General features: G+C 41.9%; 2 protein-coding genes across 5 annotated transcripts in view; both read left to right on the forward strand.

Annotated features, from left to right (window-relative positions):
• Positions 1-11,215, forward strand: part of sh3kbp1 (SH3-domain kinase binding protein 1) — a 43,364-nt gene extending 32,149 nt beyond the window's left edge. For 2 of the 4 annotated variants that reach the window (XM_077244916.1, XM_077244914.1), the window contains 12 exons: positions 695-770; positions 902-996; positions 1,283-1,384; positions 1,761-1,812; positions 3,654-3,725; positions 4,006-4,165; positions 4,978-5,042; positions 5,279-5,388; positions 5,901-6,050; positions 7,324-7,541; positions 7,894-7,957; positions 10,442-11,215. In XM_077244916.1, the coding sequence (XP_077101031.1) occupies positions 695-770; positions 902-996; positions 1,283-1,384; positions 1,761-1,812; positions 3,654-3,725; positions 4,006-4,165; positions 4,978-5,042; positions 5,279-5,388; positions 5,901-6,050; positions 7,324-7,541; positions 7,894-7,957; positions 10,442-10,480 (1,203 nt within the window). In that variant the 3' untranslated portion in view covers positions 10,481-11,215. Of the gene's footprint in view, positions 1-694; positions 771-901; positions 997-1,282; positions 1,385-1,760; positions 1,813-3,653; positions 3,726-4,005; positions 4,166-4,974; positions 5,043-5,278; positions 5,389-5,900; positions 6,051-7,323; positions 7,542-7,893; positions 7,958-10,441 lie in introns of all 4 variants that reach the window. The other 2 variants (XM_077244915.1, XM_077244913.1) reach the window with 1 other exon arrangement.
• A 5,365-nt stretch (positions 11,216-16,580) lies between these two features.
• map3k15 (mitogen-activated protein kinase kinase kinase 15) overlaps positions 16,581-26,831 on the forward strand; it is a 44,082-nt gene continuing 33,831 nt past the window's right edge. Inside the window, exon 1 of the mRNA XM_077244891.1 lies at positions 16,581-16,652. Within this exon, the coding sequence (XP_077101006.1) occupies positions 16,625-16,652 (28 nt within the window). The 5' untranslated portion in view covers positions 16,581-16,624. The remainder of the gene's footprint in view (positions 16,653-26,831) is intronic.

Genomic DNA, 26,831 nt, shown 5'->3' on the forward strand with positions numbered 1-26,831 from the left:
CTTCCTTATGGCCTCCCAACTGCACAATAGCTTTTGATTAATTTTGCAGATTGTTCTTTGTTATCAAAAAATGCTGAATATTTTGTGAGACTGATGGACTCGGGGTCATTGTTTCTAGTTGCCCTCATTGACTGTCATGCATACTCAACAGCATTATTATTTTTTTAATAAAAATTAATATACTTCATAAATCTTTAATATACTTCATAAATCTATATTTATATATATTTTTAACTAATTATTCAGCAGGGACACATTCATTTGATCAAAAGGGACAGTACAGACATTTATAATGTTGCCAAAATATTTCTATTTTAAATAAATGCTGTTCTTTTTAACTTTCTATTCATCCTGATAAAAGTATAACAGTTTCCACAAAATATTAAGCACAATTGATAATAATAAGAAATGTTTCTTGAGCACCAAATTCTTTGGGATTAGAATGATTTCTGAAGGATTATGACACTGTAGACGGGAGTTATGATGCTGAAAAATGGCAACTTTGTCGTGACAGTAATAAATGGCATTTTAAATTATATTCAAACAGAAAAGAGATATTTTAAATTGTAATATTTCACAATATTACCTTTTTAACTGGTAATAAATGTTTTATCTTATTTTTATCTTACCGACCCTAAACTTTTGAATGGCATGTTCGAAGTAGTATTTAATATAATTATTTGATTCTCCTCAGCCTCCGATGGTGAAGAAAGTCGCTCCAGCTGTTGCCCAGGAAACCATGAAGGCGGAGCCTGAAAACAAGGCCAAAGGTAACAGGATTAGATCATACCTGTTCTGTGGATTATTTCAATGCCTAGATTGTCCATGTACTCAAACTGTATGCAAATACGACATAATTGTTTCTTGATGTGACTTGTGGCTGTGAACATTTAAATTACAGCAAAGGAGTTTTGCAAAGTAATATTCCCGTATGAAGCTCAGAACGAAGATGAGCTCTCAATCAAAGAAGGAGATATTGTTGCGATTATCAATAAGGTGAGTATGGTGATTGAACACAAAATTTTTCTAAAACCTATATATATATATATATATATATATATATATATAGTTATTCATTTAATGACCACGCCCACTGTGAAATCTCATTGGTTCAAAATTTCTCTCCAGATAACTATACAGTATTTTGATCATCAAATATGTTCTGATTGACATTTCTGCTTTCAGTGTGGTTGACAAATTGTTACTGACATCATGTCAGGCTTGGTTAGAACACAGACAGACTGCTGAAATGTGTGCTTCCATTGTTTGTTGTTGTGTGTAGGATTGTGCAGACGCTGGTTGGTGGGTTGGAGAGGTGAACGGCAAACAGGGAGTGTTTCCAGACAACTTTGTGAAGTTATTCATTCCTGAGGTAGAAAAAGAGGTGAGATCTTATTTTTGTCTCTCTTTGACACACTTTAGCTGTTTTCAACGGGGAGCTCCCGTCCTGTATGTCAACGGGCCTCAGTCTCTGAGCCAAAGGAGAGCTGTGGTGGAATAAACACACACACACACACACACACACACTCTCCCCACTGCCCTGTCTTTTTGCCTCCCTTCCTTACCCTTTGCCTGATTAAGCAGCATGTCCTTTGATGTTTGCTGTTTGGCCTGAAGGCATTGTGTTTTTAATAGGACAAATGTGTATGTTTAATGTATGTGTTTTAGTATGAGTTTTAAAGGGCGATCAGTGTGTTAATGAGTGTACATGTGTGTTTTAATAGGTGTACTGTGTGTTTTAACTGTGTGTGTGCTTACAGAGACCTAAGAAACCACCTCCTCCTGCAGCACCAACCACTAAACAGGTCACAGGTAACAAACTCCTTCCCTTTTCTTTCTGCAGATGTAAAAATGTGTAGTATACAGGCAGAGTACTCTAGATGTGGTACTGTATCCTACTATGCATTACTCTCGACTTAATCCTTTTCCATTTCTTGTTTAACAAATGTAAGCAAATAATTTATTTCTGTCACTAAATTAAACATGCAACGTGGTCCTATGAAGTCATATGAAATCAATGTATCAGTTTAAAACGGATTTAAAAAAAATCCATTATATTATTCTGGCTGTTCCTTGTGGCTTACAAATCTTTCAGCTGTCTATTTAATAATCATAGGAATCTTTCATTATGATCTATCATAATGATCTTCTCTGTCATAATAGTGTTCACTTGTTTATGGATATACAGTATGTATATACATTATGGATATACCAGCTTACTCAGAATTCACTTAAAATATAAATAGGCACGAGTTCCTTATAGCTTCTCTTCAGAGGTTTTGAAACTTGGCCCACGTAATCTTTGTATAAACGTACCATGAAATTGGAGTGAGAAACAAAGGCTACGTCTAGGGAACACAGAGATTATGCAGTAGTTATATTTCCAACACTAGTATATGGAATAGTGATGGACAGATATTTGACCATTTTTGCATTATCAACCAATTTATATCAATCAATATTGTTAAAATTGAGTATTCATATATTTTCAGTTCTTTGCTTGTATAACCGGTCTTAGCGACGCGCTCCGAGTGTGAATCGAACTGGGGTCTCTGGTGTGGGAGGCGGGCTCGCTAACAATGGCGCTAAAGACAGCAGCATCTAGCTTCAGTCGCTAATATGCCTCTTGAGGACAGGGGAGTGAGGTTTACACACCTAGCACTTACTGGTCTATGTCCATTATACTCACCCCCCTAAACCTATTGTAACCAGTCCTATTCGACCCGCTCCGAGCGGGATTCAAACCAGGGTCTCCAGTGTGGGAGAGTGTGCGCTCTTTAGTGTGCGCTAACAAGGACACTAAAGACCGCAGCTGCTGGCGTCAGTTGCTAGTGCGCCTCGAGGCCAGGGCAGTGAGGTTTACACACACAGCCACACACCTGCAATTAAATTGTTTGATTGGGTGCCAAAGTTTGAAACTGCTAATTAAAATACTTATTTTTCCATCAATAATTATATTAACAGCATAATATATAATGGGGTAAAAAGAATTATAAATATTAACATGGATTCCACACTGTTTCAGTCATGTAAAATAGTTATATAATCATAATATAATAGATTGTATTTTAAAACCTGTTTTAAACTGTTGCATGCTACATTGTTTAATAAGACTTCACACGACCACGTTATTTTTGTGACAGAAATAAATGATTAAATCCTTCTTGCTGACATTTGTCTCACTGGAAATGGAAGGTCAAGTCAAGACTATTGCATTGTGGGATAGCTTTATACTACAATGCAATACTCTTGACTTTACCCTTTTGCTTTTATGTGCTTTTTGCTTCAGTGACAGCAGCACTCGAGCTGCATGAACTCCACAGGTTTGTGTAAAACCTGATGATCATAATTATTCTCCTTCATGATTTGAGAATGATCCAAAGAACGTCTTCTGCTTCAATGGAAGCAAGAACATCTGACTGTCTGTACAAAGAGTCACATGATCAGTGTCACAAATATGTTTATATGATTAGTGACTACACAAATAGTGCAGAATCTAATGTATTTCTTTATTTTACATTGTAACGTTCCTTTGTTTCATTTTTTATTTTATTTCCATGTTTAAATTGGATTTCAAATCCTAGATATTCAATTTGTGCATGTTTCCAGTGAGTCAGCTGTTGAACCCTCATATTGTGTGTATTGATCCCCAGACAAAAAGACAGAGGCAAGAAAGGTTCCACCAGAACGGCCCGAATCTCTCCCACACAGAGCTGAGGAAAAAGGTTGGTAGCGTCTTTCAGAATTGTTTTAATTTGCTTTGGTCAACTCTAATTCTGTTATTTAGAACTTTTACTGCAAAACTTACCTTCCTCTAAAAGGTTTAGATTGACATAGTGCTTGTGTTTTCAAAAACTTCTTGCTTCTCTGAAGTAAACATAAGTTGGAATAACATTTTCTTATCTGCTTTGACAATCTCTCTTTTAGTTCCTGTAAATATCCATGTATTACATTTTTTACCCGTTAGTAATGATGATGTAAGTGATGATGGTTTATTACATGTAGGTGAAGAGTCGAAGTTGGGTGAGATTCTAAAGCCGTCCCTCCCAGTGTTCCTCCCAAAGAAGCCTCTTCCTCCGAAGAACAGCAGCATGTCGAATCGACCGTCATCCCTGCCACCCAAACGCCCAGACAGACCTGAGAGACCAGCTGTACCCAATATACCGTCAGTCTCACACACGTCCTAGCATCTAGACATTTTTTATTTTATAACAAGTATCTGATTCCTGCCTTTTACGTATCACATTCCAGAACTGGAATAGATTTTCGATTCCAAAACCTATGCATCATGATATCGTATCATGTATCAGATGATATTCTTAATTTTTAGACTAAGAACTCTATTTATTTGGCACAAAGAAGGAACTCAATTAGTGTCACAATTGAACATTAACAGATAACATTAAACTTTTAACAGATGAATTTACACTAAATAATACAATTAAAAATACCCTATTTTACATGACTGCGTCTCGAGACTCAAACATTTTATTTTTGAACGGATTCATTTAGCACCATCCAAATTACTTGTAGTGATTCCAGTGAGTCATTTCATTTTAGAGTGGACTGATTTAGAATCAACCATAACACTTTGTGCAGTGATTCCAATGAATGAGTGAATCATTTAGTTTTTGAATGGATTCATTTTATTTTAAACCATCCAAACTACTTCTGTTCAGTGATTCCAATGAATCAGTAACTCATTTCATTTTTCAATGGATTGATTTATAACCATTCAAATGACTTCTGGTTGTGAATCAGTGAGTCATTTTGTTTTTGAATGTATTCATTTAGAAACATCCAAATGAAGCAGTTCACTAGAATGAATCAGACTTATAATGCTACATACTGTATTAGAAATCCTATTCATCTCTTATCACATTATTACTCCATTTTATTGTCATTTCCAAGAACATTTGTGCTATTTTTGTGTTTTTACTAAAGCTAATTTTGGTTTAAATATCTTTTGTACTGTAGTGACAGTCCGAAGACTGACGGTGTGGCGGCTGACCGAGGCTCTGCAGACAAATCCCTAGATCTCGGTGAGTCCCTGTTCAGAGCTGCCTTTCAATCCAGAATAACTCATGACTATTAAGACTTATAATAGCCTAATCCACATCTAATAAGATTAAAACAGCTCTCTGTCCAACTCACTTCATTCCTTTCCATTCTGGAGATGATGGTCTGGTGTGTTTTTACCTGTGTTCGTGATGCATATGCACGTGATTTATATGTGGTCCCGTGTTTATCTTTGTATTCGTGTGACTCTCGGCCAAAGATGTAGAAGACTTCGACTCCGTCGTCTTATCCACAGAGAAGCTGAACCACCCGACCGCATCACGGCCCCGTGTGATGGACCGGCGGCCACGATCGCAGATCTTCACGTCTGTGAGTCCACGGATTTTATTTGTGCATTTCCGTAATTTTGCATCGTTTATCAGATGTTGACTTTTAGTTACCATACCTCATGACTTAATGCTGGTGTTGGATGTCAATTTGATGTTGGAAAACATTGAAATGTTGTTATACCACAACTTAAAACCAACAAAGTATCAATTTTAACTGTTGCCAGTATTCTACAGAACATCAAAATGACATTGGATTTTTAATGGTTTTAGTTTCTGTTAACTATAATAACTCTGCCACACATGCTTGCTTGTTTAATGTTATTTTGAACTAATCAGAGTGTCAAGTCAATTACATTTGTGGGATTTTCACGCATATCAGATGCAATCAACTGACAAAGTGTCATAGATTTGTAACTTTTACAGGTGTTCAGTATTAATCCGTCAGATATGATTGTGCCATTTGCTATGTGTGAACGTCACATGGGCTTACACCGCTCTGCCTGTCTATGGGTTATCTGGTCATGATCACTTAAATATCTCTCTACTTCCTAGTCCTCTCTCTCTAGTCCTGACCTCCTGGACTCCCCATCTCCAGAGGAGGAGAGGAGAGACAAGGAGATGGGAAAGGAAGAGCAGGACTCATTCACTCCCAAAACTCTTGACAACTCCAAGAAGATGCCCAAGGCAGTGCCAATCATAACAGTAAGCCCCCCTCCCTCGCCCCTGTCATCCACCCCCTTAAACCCCACCTCACCTTTTGCATGCACATCCCTGTCCTACCACAAGGGAGCACCCTTGTCAAGTATTTTTATGTACAGACACAAAAGGTATTACTTTTGGATACTTGAGTCACACTTTTAAATGATTTCTTTAAAAATTATTACATTTGAAGTGTGTCTTAGAGGGATAGTTCCCCCCAAAATGAAAAATATGTCATTATTTACTCACTCTCATGATGTTCCAATCTTGTAAGACTTACTTTCTTCTTTGAAAAAAATATTTTTTTTGTCCATAGAATAAAAGTCAATGGGGTTCAATAGGTTAGTAAGTTATGATCACCCTGGTTCGACAAAAACTTAATTTTATTATTTCATTGGCATTTGGATTATTGCAGAATATACGCTTTGCGACCAACAAACGTTCATGATTCTTTCAGATTTTGTTCATCATGATAATAATCTTCAATCTTTGAAGATCTTAAATGATAATCTAATCTTGGAAGCCTAAATACAAAACGTAAGCTATAAACAAACTACACACTGGTCACATGACCACCAATATTAAGCTTCCAACAACACTTCAGCTCTTTATAGAAAAAAAGTTAGAGTTAAAACAGTTTGCTAGAGAACAATTATAAACACAGTCTACCTGTAAAAGCAGATTATAGAGAGGAGATGAGTTTACCTTTTAGGTGTGATGATGTTTAATGTCTCCAGCAACTTCTGCAGTCCCATTTAGACATGTGCCTTTTTCAAGACAAGTCAAAGCTTTAGAGAAAAATCACAACGGGCTGTTATTGATGTATTTTATGTTACAGAATAAAGCATGAACATATCCTGTGCTTGTGTTCACCGTAGGCCTTATTTCAAGCACTTAAGCAAAAACCCACTGGATGATGGAGCCGGAAGTGCTTAAAAACTCGTTTCTAGGTTTTCACCTCCAAAAATATGTAGATCCTACAGCACTCCATTTGTTGTTTTGGACCGCATTGACTTTCATTGTATGGATAAAAACAGTTCTTAAAAATATCTTCACAGATGAAAAATAGTCATGCGGGTTTGGAATGACATGAGGGTGTGTAAATAATGCTAGAATTTTAATTTTGGTGTAAAATATCCCTTCAAGTGTCCAAATACTTTACGGATGCCACTCACACACACACAAAGAGAGACTGGGGCCCGAAATGGAAGACAAACGCCCGAGAGTGATTGTTTGATAAGCTCTTTTTCTGATATCTCATGGGGGTTTTCCACAGGCTCCTGAGAAATCGTCTTTACCCCCTAAACCAAGTGTCCCTCCATCCTCTTCTGGGTCCAGTGGGGCTTCTCTCCACCAGGGCGCCGCTGGTTTGCGGCCCCATTCGCCTTCCGTTGATGCGAGAGGGAAGAATGAACAGGGTTCCACGCTGGAGGACCTCAAAGCACAATTACGAGACCTGAAAGGAACCGTGGAGCTCATGAAGAGCCAGCACAAGTATGAACCAACGGGATGGGGATCAGGGGTGTCCAATCCTGCACTTGGCGGGCCACTGTCCTGTAGAGTTTAGCCCCAACCCCAATCAAACAAAGTCTGACTAGGCAATCTAGAAACTTCCAGGTAGGCAAGTTGGAGCTAAACTTTGCAGGACAGTGGCCCTCCAGGACCCTGGTTTGATGGAAGACAGATGGAGTGAAGTAGTGAAAGAGGGGAAATTATTAATCGGTGTATGGAAGTATTGAAGGAAATGTTTGAGATGAGATGTGGGATGAATGAGTTGATTGACTGATGACTGTCATCCTTTTAGAAGGATGTAAAATATGTTTAATTCCCAAACTTGTTTTATCAGACAAGAAATCAAGCAGTTGGTGAGTGAACTGGATGAGGAGAAGAGGATTCGTATTTCACTGCAGGTGAGGGGATATTAGATTAGTCACTAACCAGGTGCAACACGATAAAGCAATATTAACAAGCCTAACATAAGCCATGTTTCCATCCTCTTGTCAACCGAATTATCTGAAGTTCGGTAAAAAAACTCATGCGAATAAAGCTGGTGAAAGTGTGTTTCCATCCAACGGCTTTAAAGCGAATAAAAACCTGTACGTAATGACGTCACATGCTGTTTTGCGATCAAATTGGTATATCGAATTGATTTGAGACATTTTAAGGTGTTTCCATTCATTTTCGCACTGAATCGAACAACATTCAAGCAAACTTTTGCGAACAAAGTTTTGCTAGACAAAACGGAGCCTAATAGTGCTTATGTGCCAGCTGATAGCGACATATGTAAGGGAAAATGTATATGCCAGGCGGTTGTTAGCCTGAAGGGGTTGTATTCGCTAACAACCGCCTCCTATACATTATCCTGCTTATTACATGGCTACCTACCAAATAAATCAATAATTTGACACAAAATATTAACTTAAAAAGGAGTTTATTGATTTAAAACGAGTAGTGCTAAAGAAAATAGTCTGTTCCGTCTCTGAACTGCGTCCATGGCAACGGTGTGTTATACTTAACAAGAAATAACACACCGCATTCTACATTAGAATTCAACCAAGCCACGTAATAACAAGCAAACCTAACATAAGAAAACAACGACTCTATAAACGCATTGCTATGATGATGCAGATGCACGTAAATGCCCGACGACAACGGAGCCAGCCTGTGGTGTGGGAACGACAGCGCTCCATCAGTTCTGGGAGATCGTGGTTCAGAGACACTTCACGGAAACCCTTTGGTTGAAGCATTTTTTTGCTTTGTCCACTTACATCTGTCTTTGTTGACATCCGCCATGTGTGCGCAAACAGAGCGGGAATACTGGCCGGAAATGAACTCGTCTTCTTCTATGTTTTGTGGCGTGTTGCAACCATAAAAGGGCCTAAAACTTAATCGCAATTCATTATTTATTCGGCAAATAACGTTTCCATCAGCTTTTATCGCATTTGCCGTATATCGATCAAGATAAAATCCGATGAGACCGAACGTATTTCATTTGAGTCGATATTCATGAAATTTAATCTTATTTTACTGTTTCCATAAGGCATTTTTCATCCGATATCACTTAATTCGGATAAAAAGGTGTGGATGGAAACATGGCTATACACTGCTCGGCAAAAAAAAAAAAAAGTTGCTGTTTGGATTTAAATAGGCAAATGCTTAAAGGGTTAGTTCACCCAAAAATGAACATTCTGTCAGTATTTACTCACCCTCATGTTGTTCCAACCCCGTAAGACCTTCATTCATCTTCGGAACCCAAATTAAGATATTTTTGATGAAATCTGAGAGCTGGATCATTCCACCATACTAGTCCATAGGCTTCTTCAGGGATTGAACTTGCCGGCCTCTAAAAGTTATTAAAGACATTGTTAAAATAGTCCAAGTGACTACAGTGGCTCAATCTTAAGTTTATCAAACGATGAGAACACCTTTTGTGCGCAAAAAAAACAAAAATAACGACTTTATTTCAACTATTCATTTCCTTCTCTGTGGGCCTCGAGTCAGGTTACTAGTTTAACAGCGTATGATCTGTTGTTGTACGTCACACGCATCACACACATGACCAGCGTCGACCAATAGTGAGCCTACGTGTGACGTCCCTCTATGCAATTACACTAGTTTAACTGACTAGAGGCCCACAGAGAAGGAAATGAATAGTTGAAATAAAGTCGTTCGTTATTTATGTTTGTTTTTGCGCACAAAAAGTATTCTCGTCGTTTGATAAACTTAAGATTGAGCCACTGTAGTCACTTGGACTATTTTAACTATGTCTTTAATAACTTTTCGAGGCTGGCAAGTTTCAATCCCTGAAGAAGCCTATGGAGGAGTGATCCAGCTCTCAGATTTCATCAAAAATATCTTAATTCGTGTTCCAAAGATGAACGAAGGTCTTACGGGGTTGGAACAACATGAGGGAGAGTAAATACTTACAGAATTTTCATTTTTGGGTGAACTATCACTTTATGTCTATGGATCAGTATTGCAGTGGTTATTGTTATGTTTCTAGCATGTTAAATGTTTCGCAATAGTTCTTCTAACCCTAATTGAGTATGTAGATTTTCATTTATTAAACAACCATGTAGGAAGACACATCATGGCCATGTTCCATCATGACAATGTCAAGATTCATCTGGCTCTATTTGTAAAAGAATGGTTGGGAGGGAGAATGAAGAATCATTTTCACACATGAATTGGTTTTCTGAGTCCAGACCTTAAATTCATTGAAAGTCTTTGGGATGTGCTGGAGTAGACTTTACAGAGTGCTTAACTCTTGCATCGTCTATACAAGATCTGTGAAACTGGGGGGAAAGAATCTTGAATCTTAACTTGTGAAGTGTTGTTTATATTTCTTATGGCTGTGTTTAATTGACTCCTCTTTGTTTTATGCTTTGTTTTAGATTGAAGTGGAGCAGATTAAGAAATCCCTGTCTAAATGAACTCAAGCATGCTGGATTGTATCAGATGAAGGATCTGGCTGAGGTTCCACACCACAGCCCGAGTAGATTGTGCCAAAAAAAAAGAACAATGTATCAGAAGAATTGCATAAACAAAACAACTGTTTACCCCCCAAATCCCTTGTACTCTTTCAGCTTTCGTTGTTTTAAGAAGCTTATTTTGCGTGTTATGCTCAGACTGGGCGCTGACTCACAGACCCGTTGCCCGGGTGTGGCCTTATGGTGGGTCATGTGATTAAAGGGTGCCGATGACCCACACCTGGAGACGGGTGATAGCGGTTGCCATGGGGATTAGCTGGTCTCCTGCACAACTGTGACACAGTTACCCCATTACCCTCTCTAGTACTGCCTCTGAACGCTAGTCAAAGAACACATCAAATGAAGGAGAAAACAGTGTGTTTTACTTAAATACTCTTCACCTTAAGTTCTTTTCTTTTGACTTGGAGGCCTTCTGTTATTTTCTCTATATGCAAAGATGCGTTTGATTTCACACCCCTTGCAGTTTCCACATGCAGCAAACCCACATTGAGGCCTTGTTTATTTGGAGCATAGTCTTTCCTATTTCTTTTACGTTGGTGATGACAATGAGAAAACTCACGTTTTGTTTTCTTGACTCGGTTGTTTTCTTTGAAAAACTTCTATATATACTTTTATATTTTAATGTACTAAATACAATAATGTGTGCAGATTTTATTAAAAAAAAGATACTTCAAAAAAGTAATTTTCTGGTTGTTTGTTTATTATATACGCTTATGTCCTCTAAGTGTTGCACCAGGGTCAATTATGTGAATCTTATTGCCCGGATTTATTAAAAATGTATTATTCAGAATTTATATAAAAAACATTTTTTTAAATAAAATCATATAGACAGTGACTTGGACATCTCTAGGGGTCAATGACTGAGAATTCAACAATGTGAATGTCTCAACAGTGCATTATTTGTATTCGGTGCATTTCACTGTGGGTTCCCTTATCGAGTCGGTCTCTCGACATTACGTATGGGGAAATCCATTTTCCTCGAATCATGAAGTCTGATAGAATAACTCTTTTGCTTGCAAATAGCCAATGGCGGTCCCGCCATCACCTGATTGGCTGACACTGCTCAATATAGGTGACGGCGGGCGCCAGAAACCTCAGAATCTTTTTTCTTCACTCAAGTCTGTTTTCACCGTTGATGTACGCATTCAGAGCGGAGTATATTAAGGAGTTTTAATTCCCCTCTCGCGTTCCGGTGGATTATATTATGTCTCTTTGTCGCCCGTGTGGTGGACCCATTGAATCCCCGGACGCACACAACTTGTGTGCTGTGCCTGGGTCGGGACCACGCAGAGGCGGCACTCGAGGGATCGGGATGTCCCGCCTGTGAGGAGCTTCCCATCAGATCCTTCGTGCAAGGCTGGCCGTTACACGTAGCGACGACCTAGTGTCTCCTGCCTCTCCCCAGTCTGCCGCCGTCGAGCCGCGGACCGGGAGACGGCAGAGATCTCCATTCGCGGGTTCTGTTGAGGCGCTGACGTCGGCCCAAGGTCCACGCCATCCTCACGTGGCAGAGCCCGTGAGTTACTCTTGAGGCCATTTACCGCCCTCTTGAGGAAGCACGGGAATTATCTCGTTCGGTTACGACGATGACGACGCCTATAGTCCGAGTCTCCGTCTGAAGGCGCCCTCGCCTCTTTGGATGCGGAGCTTATGGCCATTCTCACTGAGGCGGTGGCAGATATGGTGCTGGAGTGGACAGCGCCCAAGGAGTTGCCGTCGGAAAGGTGGCCTCGGCGCGGGCCGTAAAGCTGAAGCGAGAGGCAGTTCAGGAAGTCGAAAAAAAAAAAAAAAAAAAAACAGCGCTCCTGATGTGCGTGTCAGGGAGGAAAGAGCGCGGGACGTGTTCGTCGGACCGGTGCGAAGAGGGCGTGTTCCCGCCCAGAGTTCGACGAGAATGTGTTGTTTCTGAAACCGCTGTGTTCTGTTTCAATAACAAGGTACATTACATGTCTCAGCAAAAGAGCTTCTCTCCCCAACATTATTACCCGCCTCATAGACGGGAGACGCATCGCAGAGCGGAAGCTCGGGGAAACCCGAGGAGATGGCTATCTATGTCCCCGTGCATGATGCCGCGGACGAGCTATACCATTTCATATAGCAGTCAATGCTTTCCCGGTGGCTGGCGCCCAGCCCCCGCCGCAGCATTTATTGCCCTGTATGGCGATTCTGATTACTACGCAGTGTGTATTCACAGTTGTTGCGCGATGCAACTGACGCTGTGTTACGTACACACCACACTGTTATGTGTAAGGATTTATGCCATTATATATTGCCCTGTGTCCTTCAGTGCAATGGCTATTCTGTTTACTGCAAGTACGTGTTCACAGTTGTTGCGCAATGCAACTGACGCTGTGTTACGTACACACCACACTGTTATGTGTAAGGATTTATGCCATTATATATTGCCCTGTGTCCTTCAGTGCAATGGCTATTCTGACTACTGCAAGTACGTGTTCACAGTTGGTGCGCGATGCAACTGACGCTGTGTTACGTACACACCACACTGTTATGTGTAAGGATTTATGCCATTATATATTGCCCTGTGTCCTTCAGTGCAATGGCTATTCTGATTACTGCAAGTACGTGTTCACAGTTGTTGTGCGATGCAACCGACGCTGTGTTACGTACTCACTACACACTGTTATGTGTAAGGATTTTATGCCATTATATATTGCCCTGTGTCCTTCAGTGCAATGGCTATTCTGATTACTACACCGTAAGTATTCACAGTTGTTGCGCGATGTAACTGACGCTGCTTTACGTACTCACTATACACTGTTGTGAAATGATTTATGCCATATATTGCCCTGTGTCCTTCAGTGCAATGGCTATTCTGGTTACTACGCAGTACGTATTCACAGTTGTTGCGCGATGCAACTGACACTGTGTTTATGTACACACTGCACACTATATGAATTTGCCGTTGTATATTGCCCTGTATCCTTCAGTGCAATGGCTATTCTGGTTACTACGCAGTACGTATTCACAGTTGTTGCGCGATGCAACTGACACTGTGTTTATGTACACACTGCACACTATATGAATTTGCCGTTGTATATTGCCCTGTATCCTTCAGTGCAATGGCTATTCTAGTTACTACGCAGTACGTATTCACAGTTGTTGCGCGATGCAACTGACACTGTGTTTATGTACACACTGCACACTATATGAATTTGCCGTTGTATATTGCCCTGTATCCTTCAGTGGAATGGCTATTCTGATTACTACGCAGTACGTATTCACAGTTGTCGTGCGATGCAACTGACGCTGTACACACTGCACACTGATATGTTTAATGATTTATGCCTTATATATTGCCCTGTGTCATTCAGTGCAAATGGCTATTCTGATTACTACGTATTCACAGTTCGTGCGCGATGCATCTGACGCTGTGTTACGTACACACCGCACTCTGTTATGTGTAATGTTTTATGCCATTATATATTGCCCTGTGTCATTCAGTGCAAATTGCTATCCTGATTACTACGCAGTGCGTATTCCAGTTGTCGTGCGATGCAACTAACGCTGTGTTTGTGCACACTACACACTGATATGTGTTATGATTTATGCCTTATATATTGCCCTGGGTCATTCAGTGCAAATGGCTATTCTGATTACTACGTATTCATAGTTGTTGTGCGATGCAACGGACGCTGTGTTTGTGCACACCGCACTCTGTTATGTGTAATGATTTATGCCATTATATATTGCCCTGTGTCATTCAGTGCAAATGGCTATCCTGATCACTACGCAGTGCGTATTCATAGTTGTCGTGCGATGCAACTAACGCTGTGTTTGTGCACACTACACACTGATATGTGTTATGATCTATGCCGTCATATTTTGCCCTATCCTTCAGTGCAAATGGCTATTCTGATCACTACGTATTCACAATTGTTGTACGATGCAACTGACGCTGTGTACACACAACATGTGATATGTGTAACTATTACGCCGCTATATATTGCCCTGTATCCTTCAGTGCAACTGGCTACTCTTTTACTGTGTAGTCACAGTTGTTGCGCGATGCCACAGACGCTGTGTTATGTACATTGATATGTGTCTATGATTTATGCCGTTATATGTTGCCCTGTATCCTCAGTGCAGCCGGCTATTCCGATTAACTACGTATTCACAGTCGATGTCGCTATGCCTCTGACGCTGTGTTTTTTGTACACAAAAATGTAACTATGCTTGTGCATAGTCTCAGTCGTCGCTACGGCGACTTGCATTGCATCTGTGTAGATATTGAAGCGTTATGCTGCCCTTCAATGTAATGGACCATTGTGTACGCATATTCATGCAGTTTCGGTCGCTTCAGCAACTTGAGCTGCATTATACACACAGATGTTTAAAATGTGCACACTGATGTGTTATGCTGTTATGTTGCCCTCTATCATTCAGTGCAACAACCAGCTATCCTATCTAACTGAATATTCAGTTTGTCGCTACAGCGACTACACTGCACTTATGTACGTATAAGGACGTGTGTTGCTATTTTGTTGCTCTGTTTCTTTCAGTGCAAAACTAGCTATCTTAATCTACTGTGCATACTCACAGTTTCTGAATTTATGTACGTACACGGATGTGCAATTTACCATGTGTTATGCTGTAATGCTGCCCCGTTTCCGTGCAGCTAGCCATCCTGATCGAACTGTACATCTCAGTTTCTGTCTCTACACAGTTCTGTCGCTACGGCGACTTATGCTGCGTTATGTACATGCATGGATGCGCTACAGCGACCGATGCTGTTACGTACATGTGCTATGCTGTTATGTTGCCCCGTTTCCTTCAGTACAACTGGCTATTCTGTGCTAACTCGTCTACTCACAGTTGTAGCTACGGCTATGTGTTTGTTGTTTACTGAGGTGCTATGCTATTATGGGGCTATTATCTACTGCGTATATTCATCAGAGCCCAGGTGGTTGCAATTCCAGCATTTTGCCCGGATGAGGTCAGTGTTCCAGAGTCTCAGAAGTACGCTTGTGCCCCATGCGTGCCCTGCGTGCTTATGTGAACAGAACTAGCCAGTTTCGAACTTCAGAGCAGCTCTTCGTCTGCTACGCGGGTGCTAAGAGGCGGCGCGCTGTCGAAACGGAGGCTATCTCACTGGATAGTGGAGGCTGTGCACTGGCTGGCTTATGCTTCACGGGAAGCCGTTTCCCTATAGGGGTGCACGCCCACTCCACTAGGAGTTTGGCGTCATCATGGGCGTGGGCGAAAGGCATGTCTATTCAAGACATTTGTTTCGCGGCAGGTTGGTCGTCTCGTAATACCTTCGCGAGATTCTATAACTTGAATATCCCTTCATTCGCACCACATGTCTGTCAGTGCAGGGAGAGAAAGCTGAGCTGTCGTTGGACTAGGCTAGACTGCCCCGATGGCGCGCGCTCTAGCCACGGTTCGACTAGTCGTCAGACAGTGCGAGTTATTATTAGCATAGCTATCATGTTCACTATATTGTGCCCTTTGTTATGTCCGCATTCATAGCCGGCAGTATTTTCCTAAGCACCAATCACTTGCTGCAATCTCCCTCCATTCAGTTCAGCGTGCTTAGCTTGATGGGAGGGGCCTTCGTTGGTGCAGATGCCGAGTTGGCTCGGTGCCAATAGATGTTTCAACCAGGTCCGGTGTCTCTTCCTGAGAGCTGGGCGGGGTTTCTCCCACACGGCGGGGGTTTTATTGTTCCCCATACGTAATGTCGAGAGACCGACTCGATAAGGGAACGTCTCTGGTTACTCACGTAACCGTAGTTCCCTGAGAGGAGGGAACGAGACATTACGTAACCTGCCGTGTGGGAGGGACTCTCAGTCTCCTTACTCTCGTTCAGCTAAGATTCTGAGGTTTCTGGCGCCCGCCGTCACCTATATTGAGCAGTGTCAGCCAATCAGGTGATGGCGGGACCGCCATTGGCTATTTGCAAGCAAAAGAGTTATTCTATCAGACTTCATGATTCGAGGAAAATGGATTTCCCCAGACGTAATGTCTCGTTCCCTCCTCTCAGGGAACTACGGTTACGTGAGTAACCAGAGACGTTATTTGGTTGTTGCAATTTCGCCGCAGGCTTTGCAAACAGACTTTTACGATATGGATCTGCCTGCAACGCCACACACATGTAGGTAACCATTTATTCTAATGCCTGTGATCAGTGATTTCTGATGTAGCCTATAATTATTCAAGTTCAGATTGATTATCTTCCTCTCAAAATCGTTCAATACTGTTAATGCATCAGCAAATCAAGCTACTAAGCAACTTAAAGGGTTAGTTCGCCCATTTAAGACATGAAGTTGTATGCAATCCTTACCAACACTATAGTGTATACACACTGACCCACTCTGTTGTCCCCCCCCTGGTCCGAGTTCTGACCGCTGGAAGTTTTTGAATGAAGTAATCCCGGCTACTTTCCGGGGCCACAAAACTGTGCGTTTTTACGTGAAAAAAAGATTTGCGTTTCAAAGCTTGATTACTTAAACACACAAAAAACACGCCGGGCAAAATTCATACCTCAGTTTTAATGCGGCGTTAATCATAGGCACGATCTGATCTGGACACTTGCCAAAACTCGTTATGAAATCAATGATGCTGTTACACTGCACAACAAATCACCTACTGTATTTACATTGTGTTTGCATTGTTATTTGGTGAAATCATTCGTGAGAGTGCAGAAATTGCGTTGCAATGATGAGATCACTTAAAGGATTGGTTCACTTTTTCTTTTGCTGATAATTTACTCACCCCCATGTCATCCAAGATGTCCATGTCTTTCTTTCTTCAGTCGAAAAGAAATTAAGGTTTTTGATGAAAACATTCTAGGATTTTTCTCCATATAATGGACTTCACTGCTATGTAACGATACCAAACGATCCAAGGTCCAAATGACAGTTTCAGTGCAGCTTCAAATGGCTTTAAACAACACCAGACGATGCATAAGGGTCTTATCTTGCGAAACGATCGGTGATTTCAAAAATAAATAAAAAAGTTTAAGTTTTATAAGCACAAATGCTCGCCTTGCTCTGTTCTGTGATGCACGTTCGTGACTCTCCTGTTCGAACTCGTTCATCAAAATGAAAAAATCTTTTTTCGAGTCATTTCGTTCATTCAACGAACAAAATGAACGAAATGAATCGAAAAAAGATTTGTTCATTTAGATTTTTTTTAAAAATGAACTAATCCTTTAATTCATGGATCATCAGACTGTTTTTTCATCTGCTCAATGCTCGTCATCACTGCAACCTTTCATGTGTTGGGTATAAATCTAAATAATGCTATAATCATTACTTTACACATTTCGTTAATCTAGATAGCTGTAATAGAGAAAAAAAGTAGTAAAAGATTTGGAGAGAGTTCCACATGTAATGCTAGCTATTTCATATACAAACATGTTAGCCAATCACATCAGTGGGCAAGTCTCACAGCAGACACGCCCCTTCAAACCAGTTTGAACCATGATTTTGAACCATGTTCAAATCAGAGGCTAAAATCAGGCTAGGAAAATGCCTTTAGTGCTAAATTTTTGATGTAAAAATCATACTAAGGGCACCCCAGGAAATATAAATTAATTTTAAAAATTCCAGGTCATGGCCCCTTTAAATCTAGGGGTTAAACTAATGTCAAAGTTAGGTTGTCTGACATTTTATTAATATATATTTACTTCAAAAGTATTTTTTAAGTACAATCTTTGAAGTAGTTTTGTTATACATACATATATATATATATATATATATATATATATATATATACACTCACCTAGCTCACCTCACTCACCTCACCTGTCACGGTAGACGGATTCACTGGTTCCTTCTTGTCTTGTGTTTATGTTGTTGTATGAGTGCACGTGTGCTAGAGGCGTGTGTAAGAGGCGTGTCTGTATGTCATTACCTGATCCGCTCCAGCTGCCCATCATCACTTCACCAGCTGCAGTCAATCTCACCATGCTATTTATACTCACCGCTGTTCTCTCATCTTTGTCAGATCGTTGTTTGATGTTTCCCTGTCTGGTCTTCTGGTTCGTGTCCTGCCTGGTGTTCCTGTTCGTCGTCTTCCTTGTGGATTTTGTCGTCTCACCGTCTGTCTGCACTTCACCGGATTTGACCATCGAAGTCCCTGCGTCACCATTCCACCAACCGACTTACTGTTCTGGACTTTGTGACTTTCCCAAATAAATTGTTTAACTCGCGTTTGCTTCCTTACGTCAGTTACTATGACAGAACGATCTGACCAAGGAATGGAAGCAGCGAGCGTCTCTCACTCGTCATTAGAAGAATTCATTCACCACAGTATCCGAAGAATGGATTCACAGGAGTGGGATATGTTCCTGCATGGGCTGGCTGACCACGTCCAGAAGGAGATCTATGTCCTGGATCTTCCCACCACCCTCAATGGACTGATTGACTTGGCTCTGCGGGTGGACAGTCGGCTATCCAGGGTCGAGTGTCGGATAACGCCCACTCGCAACCTCGGGGGGTTCGACGGTCCAAGATCCAGCGGCAGGGACGTGGTCAGCCCCACTTACGATCACGAGCCCATGCAGGTGGGTCGAGCTCGGCTTTCCCGAGAGGAGAGGGAGAGGCGGAGATCCCAGGGCCTTTGCCTGTACTGTGGAGGAGCCGGACATTTTGCCCACAGCTGCCCGGTAAAAGGCCAAGCCCGATAGTAAACCTGAGGCTACTATCGGGTGGGATCTCCGCCAGGAAGACCCCATCTACGACTACATCGACCTCCACCCTCCTCTCGGTAAGACTAAGATGGTCAGTCCACCAGCACGATTGTCGAGCACTGTTGGATTCGGGGGCCGAAGGTAATTTTATGGACCATAACTTTGCACGCAGATTTCAGATTCCTTTCAAATCCCTCACTCATCGGATTCCAGTTCACGCACTCAATGGTCAGGAGCTTCCCACTATTTCATTATCCACTGAAGAAATCACTCTCATCACCTCAGGCAACCACACGGAAACTATTTCATTTTTTATTCTGGACTCACCCTTGGCACCTGTTGTTCTTGGACATCCTTGGCTCATCCGACATAACCCCCGAGTGGACTGGATTAACAAGTCGGTGCTGGAGTGGAGCAAGGAATGTCATAAGTCTTGTCTCATGTCTGCTTGTTCGTCTGTACCTGTTTCTGTGTTTCAGGAGGAAACAGGGGATCTGTCTAACGTGCCCACGGAGTATCTGGACCTGAAGGAAGTGTTCAGTAAGTCTCGCGCTGCTTCTCTTCCTCCGCATTGTCCCTACGACTGTGCTATAGACTTACTGCCAGGTACGTCTCCGCCTAAGGGCAAGTTATATTCACTTTCGATTCCCGAAAGAGAGGCCATGGAGAAATATATTTCTGATTCTCTAGCAACCAAGTTCATTCGCCCTTCCTCTTCTCCAGCGGGGGCGGGGTTCTTTTTTGTGGGGAAGAAGGATGGTTCTCTGCGACCTTGTATTGATTACCGAGGGTTGAATAACATCACGGTAAAGAATACTTATCCTTTACCGTTGATGTCTTCAGCCTTCGAGAGGTTGCAGGGAGCATCCATCTTCACGAAATTGGACTTACGTAATGCTTATTTGGTCCGCATTAGGGAGGGGGATGAGTGGAAAACTGCCTTTAACACCCCCAGGGGGCACTTTGAATACTTGGTCATGCCTTTCGGGCTGTCCAACTCCCCAGCAGTTTTCCAGGCACTGGTCAATGACGTGTTACTAGATATGATCGATCAGTACATTTATGTCTACCTGGATGACATATTGATTTTTTCTTCGTCTCTCCAGGAACATGTGCAACACGTCCGGCGAGTGCTTCAGAGGTTGCTAGAGAATGGGCTTTTTGTCAAGGCGGAGAAATACGAATTTCATGCACAGTCTGTTCCTTTTCTAGTGTAGATCGTGTCGTCTGAGGGAATGCGGATGGAACCTGAGAAGATTAAGGCTGTGGTTGATTGGCCAAGCCCAGATTCCCGCAAGGCCCTGCAGAGGTTTCTGGGGTTCGCCAATTTTTACCGGCATTTCATTCGCAACTTCAGCCAGCTAGTCGCGCCTCTGACTGCCTTGACCTCCCCCAGAACTGCGTTCAGGTCGTCGGACACAGCCGAGGCTGTGTTTAAGAAACTGAATGGCCGCTTTGTTTCAGCCCCCATTCTCATTACCCCTGATTCATCACGTCAGTTCGTGGTGGAGGTTGACGCATCAGAGGTGGGAGTAGGGGCAGTGTTATCCCAGCGTTCACCTGTAGACGACAGGATGCACCCTTGCGTGTTTTTTTCTCATCGTTTATCCCCAGCCGAGAGAAATTACGACATTGGTAATAGAGAGTTGTTGGCAGTCAAGTTGGCGTTGGATGAGTGGCGCCACTGGTTAGAAGGGTCGGGGGTACCTTTTATCGTCTGGACCGATCATAAGAACCTTGAATATATCAGAACTGCTAAAAGATTGAACTCCAGGCAGGCTCGGTGGGCACTTTTTTTCGGTCGTTTTGATTTTTTCCTGTCATACCGTCCGGGGTCCAAGAACATCAAACCCGACTCTCTGTCTCGTATATTTGATTTTTCCGAACGCCCGTCCACTCCCGAGTGTATTTTACCTGAAAGCTTATTTGTTTCAACTCACATGGGAGGTCGAAGCGAAGGTCAGGAAAGCCTTAGAAGGGGTAACGCCTCCGCCCGGGTGCCCACCGAATCGGTTATTTGTGCCGGAGGGATTACGGTCAGACGTTATCCAGTGGGGTCACGGTTCCAACATAGCTTGTCATCCAGGAGTTAATCGCACTGGGTTCCTAGTCAAGCAACGATTCTGGTGGCCACTTATGGCTCGTGACATTCACGATTTTGTTTTGGCTTGTTCAGTTTGCGCCACTGGTAAGTCTTCCAATCGACCCCCAGACGGGTTACTCCAGCCGCTGTCGGTACCTTCGAGACCCTGGTCCCATATCGCTCTAGATTTTATTACCGCCCTCCCACCCTCCCAGGGTAACACAGTAGTTTTGACTGTGGTGGACCGATTCTCGAAGGCGGCCCATTTCATTCCCTTACCCAAATTACCCTCAGCTAAGGAGACAGCGGTTACGATCGTAGATCACGTCTTTCGGTTACATGGCCTCCCGCTAGACGTGGTTTCCGACAGGGGACCTCAGTTTGTGTCCAAATTTTGGTGAGAATTTTGTAGATTACTGGGGATTACGGTTAGTCTGTCTTCCGGGTTTCATCCCCAGAGCAATGGTCAAACTGAGAGAGCCAACCAAGATTTGGAGAGAACGTTGCAATGTTTGGTTTCCAAGAATCCTTCCTCATGGAGCCAACAACTGTCTATGGTGGAGTACGCACACAACATGTTGCCAGTGTCAGCTACGGGTCTATCTCCGTTTGAGTGTAGTGTAGGTTACCAGCCACCTGTCTTTCCCAGTCTGGAATCCGAGGTTGTGGTTCCCTCCGCCCACGCCTTTGTCCAGAGGTGTCACCGCACCTGGACTAGAGCCCGTGAGACTCTACTCCAGGTGGGGGCGCGCACCAAGGCCAAGGCCGATCGCCACAGGTCAAGGCCTCCCGTATACGTCGTTGGTCAAAAAGTGTGGCTTTCAACTAAGAACATTCCTCTTCGCACCGTCTCTAATAAACTTGCACCCAAATGTATTGGCCCGTTTACTGTCACCAAGATCATTAGTCCGGTGGCAGTCCGCCTCAAATTACCTCCCGCGTACAGGAGGGTTCATTCCGTGTTCCATGTATCCAAAATCAAACCCGTATTTCATTCCCACATTAATCCGCCTGTCCCGGTTCCTCCCCCACCGCGACTCGTAGATGGGGAGACCACATATTCGGTCAACCGTATTCTGGACTCTAGGCGGAGGGGACGCGGATTTCAGTACTTGGTGGAATGGGAAGGTTACGGTCCGGAGGAGAGAAGTTGGGTTCCTGCTAGAGACATCCTGGATCACTCCCTTATCGATGATTACAATCGACAGGTAAGGGGGCCTGGGAACGCCAGGAGGCGTTCTTAGGAGGAGGGGTACTGTCACGGTAGACGGATTCACTGGTTCCTTCTTGTCTTGTGTTTATGTTGTTGTATGAGTGCACGTGTGCTAGAGGCGTGTGTAAGAGGCGTGTCTGTATGTCATTACCTGATCTGCTCCAGCTGCCCATCATCACTTCACCAGCTGCAGTCAATCTCACCATGCTATTTATACTCACCGCTGTTCTCTCATCTTTGTCAGATCGTTGTTGGATGTTTCCCTGTCTGGTCTTCTGGTTCGTGTCCTGCCTGGTGTTCCTGTTCGTCATCTTCCTTGTGGATTTTGTCGTCTCACCGTCTGTCTGCACTTCACCGGATTTGACCATCGAAGTCCCTTCGTCACCATTCCACCAACCGACTTACTGTTCTGGACTTTGTTACTTTCCCAAATAAATTGTTTAACTCGCGTTTGCTTCCTGTCGTCAGTTACTATGACATCACCTAAACGATTATTAGGAACACCTGTTCAATTTCTCATTAATGCAATTATCTAATCAACCAATAACATGCCAGTTGCTTCAAGTGGTGTGGTCCTGGTCAAGACAATCTCCTGAACTCCAAACTGAATGTCAGAATGGGAAAGAAAGGTGATTTAAGCAATTTTGAGCGTTGCATGTTTGTTGGTGCCAGATGGGCCGGTCTGAGTATTTCACAATCTGCCAGGGATGCAAACAGCGCGCTTTTCGGCGCCTCACGCTTTTTTCACGTCAGTTTGGGTGACTTGGGTCTGAGACTGAGAGGGTCTTATTATAATTTTACAAAGTCATCTGAAGCCATTCCATAGCTTAATGTGAGAGACAGAAGTCAATTTAAATCATTAAATTAAAGTTTACGGAAACTCGTTTTCCCCCCTCTGCGGCTGTCAATCATTCTCCATTCAGTAATCAAACAGCGCGCGCGCGCCTCGTCCGGTTACAGCAGCATACATGCACGGTAAAACTCTGTCCAATATGATATATTCACATTATAATGCTTGATCTGTAGATAAAAGGCTGTGGATTTGCACAAAATGACTTTATTTTGTGTATTTGTATATTATGTTTGTTGCTGTTTTTAAACGACTCGATCGCTACCGTATGGACTATGAATCGGCATCAAACGCACAATAACTGGAATTTAAAACTGTGAAGAAACATATGATCAATAAACTGTTGGACAGATATACACTAGCATCTGTGCGCTCGACATTTCTTCGCTTTGTGCAATGAACTTTTAAATGCACACTTGTGCAGCGCAGTGCTGCACACTGTGACTTCATGTTGCTTTGAGCACATCATTCTGCACCCGCGATGCGCATACGCGCTTTGTGCGCTCTGTTTTGAAGCGTTCATGGTTTTGCGCACTGAAAGATTATTAAAAGCCTATATTTCTTTTATACCTATCCTGCACAATACATTTAAAATAAGTATACTTTAATTGTATATTATTTCTGTGTAATGTAGTGTAGGCTATATAAATATATACACTTCTGAATTCTTGACATTCATATATAAATATAAAAATTGTGAAATGTATGATTGCATTATTGAATTTTATAAGAGTACCAGTAATTTGTTTTTATTAACATGTTTAGTTTTTATAAAATTACTGTGCAGATTTTTTCAAGAATTACTTTTTCTTGCTGATTTATACACTCATTAAGTTTAATAAAAATACATAATACATTTATGTAATATTTAAAGGTGTTAACTGTAATCTTACACTGCAAAATGAAAACTTACAAAGGATTAAATTCATCATAATTATGGATATTTGCCGCAGGGCGAGGGCTTCGATAACCTCTCTCTTTTTTGACCTTACATGTGTTTGCATCCCTGATCTGCTCAGTTACTGGGATTTTCACGCACAACCATTTCTAGGGTTTACAAAGAATGGTTTTGAAAAGGGAAAAACATCCAGTATGCGGCATTCCTGTGGGCAAAAATGCCTTGTTGATGCTAGAGTTCAGAGGAGAATGGGCCGACTGATTCAAGCTGATAAAAGAGCAACTTTGACTGAAATAACCATTTGTTACAACCGAGGTATGCAGCGAAGCATTTGTGAAGCCACAACACGCACAACCTTGAGGCGGATGGGCTACAACAGCAGAAGAGCCCACCGGGGGACCACTCATCTCCACTACAAATAGGAAAAAGAGGCTACAATTTGCAAGAGCTCACCAAAATTGGACAGTTGAAGACTGGAAAAATGTTGCCTGGTCTGATGAGTCTCGATTTCTGTTGAGACATTCAGATGGTAGAGTCAGAATTTGACATAAACAGAATGAGAACATGGATACATCAAGCCTTGTTACCCCACTGTGCAGGCTGGTGGTGATGGTGTAATGGTGTGGGGGATGTTTTCTTGGCACACTTTAGGCCCCTTAGTGCCAATTGGGCATTGTTTAAATGCCACGGCCTACCTGAACATTGTTTCTGACCATGTCCATCCCTTTATGGCCACCATGTACCCATCCTCTGATGGCTACTTCCAGCAGGATAATGCACCATGTCACAAAGCTCGAATCATTTCAAATTGGTTTTTTGAACATGACATTGAGTTCACTGTACTAAAATGGCCCCCACAGTCACCAGATCTCAACCCAATAGAGCAGGGGTGCCCAATCCTGCTCCTGCCAATCGACTGTCCTGCACAGTTCATCTCCAACCCTATTCAAACACACCTGAAGCAACTAATTAAGGTCTTCAGGATCACTTGAAAATTAAAGGCAGGTGTGTTTAATAAGGGTTGGAGATAATCTGTGCAGGACAGTCGATCGGCAGGAGCAGGGTTGGGCACCCCTGCAATCGAGCATCTTTGGGATGTGGTGGAACGGGAGCTTTGTGCCCTGGATGTGCATCCCACAAATATCTCCAACTGCAAGATGCTATCCTATCAACATGGGCCAACATTTCTAAAGAATGCTTTCAGCACCTCGTTGAACCAATGCCACGTAGAATTAAGGCAGTCCTGAAGGCGAAAGGGGGTCAAACACAGTATTAGTATGGTGTTCCTAATAATCCTTTAGGTGAGTGTATATTAACCAGATTTTGTACCTTTTTTTTTTACTAAAGTTTTTTCTCATCATCTTGGAAATCTGTAGTAACCCACCAAAGAATATAATTTGATAGAAAATATAATTACTAGAAAGCTCATTTCCCTTTCCAGAATAAGTCAGTAGCCTCCATCCAAGCATCAAACAGCTGATCTGTGATCAGATTTTAAATTCTTGTACATCTTTTTGGATAGGGGTTACTGTTATGTATCATTTCAAAGGTCAGGTATATGTGAGATGTTTTGAGATGAAGGTCATTTTAAGTTCAGCTCCTAAGGGTAAGATCACACACATCAAGCGGTTCAGATACAAACAAACACTCAGACGGCCCTCAGAAGCGCTCACCGTCTGCAGCTATATGGACCCCTCTCTCAAACACATTTAAGACATTCACTGATATCATTCCATAGGCATCCACTGCTCTTTATGGTATTTGATCTGGTAATTGAGGATCAGGTCTCCTGGTTGCTGGTCACTGAGGCGTGCAGATAACTGCGTCTCTAAGGACGGTTACATCACTAATGATGCACAGAACCAGGAGATGTGAGCACACCTCAGAAATGTTTTAGAATCCAATATGTGAATGATGTTGTTTGGGTCAATCATTTGAAAAAATATATATTTTGCATTTGATAATGCATTATATTTCTTAAATACATCTAATTTATTTGATAATGCAGATGTATAAAAGATAAATATCAGTACATTTGCAGGTGGAATAATTGAAAACATGCAGATTTTATTTATAAACAAAACATACATCATTCTGAACCCTCTCATTACACCTTTTGTCAACAAGAGTAAAGTTTGCATGAATGAGGAACTATTGTAGTTTGGCATTTCGCCACAACCACCAATATTTCTAAGTAGTTTCTGTCAATGATGCCAGTATGTTGACAGCATTTCTGAAGAAATAATCCTGTGTTGTAATTAAAATATATTTTTGTAATTTGTGTGCGTTAAAGGATGTGTTAATCATGTTGAGTCCCTTCTGCATGATCTCATATGTGTTGTCTATTTGTCTGTAAACAATGAAATAAATGATAGCTTAAGTTAAAATTAGAGTTATTCTTTAAATGGCATTCTCTTAAAGAATAAAGGACACATTTGTATAAATATTTTATTATTACTAGTAGTAGTTATAATATAACAATAATCACAATAAAAACAGCAATAATCACAATTATTATTTATATTTTCTATAATTTTTAAAACTGAACCGCTCTAGACCCTCAGATGAGTGGCAAGATCAATAAATCTCTTAAA

Source organism: Siphateles boraxobius, unplaced genomic scaffold (assembly GCF_051911475.1).
Source record: "Siphateles boraxobius isolate OS27281-9 unplaced genomic scaffold, OSU_SipBor_1 26, whole genome shotgun sequence".
Classification (NCBI taxonomy): domain Eukaryota; kingdom Metazoa; phylum Chordata; class Actinopteri; order Cypriniformes; family Leuciscidae; genus Siphateles; species Siphateles boraxobius.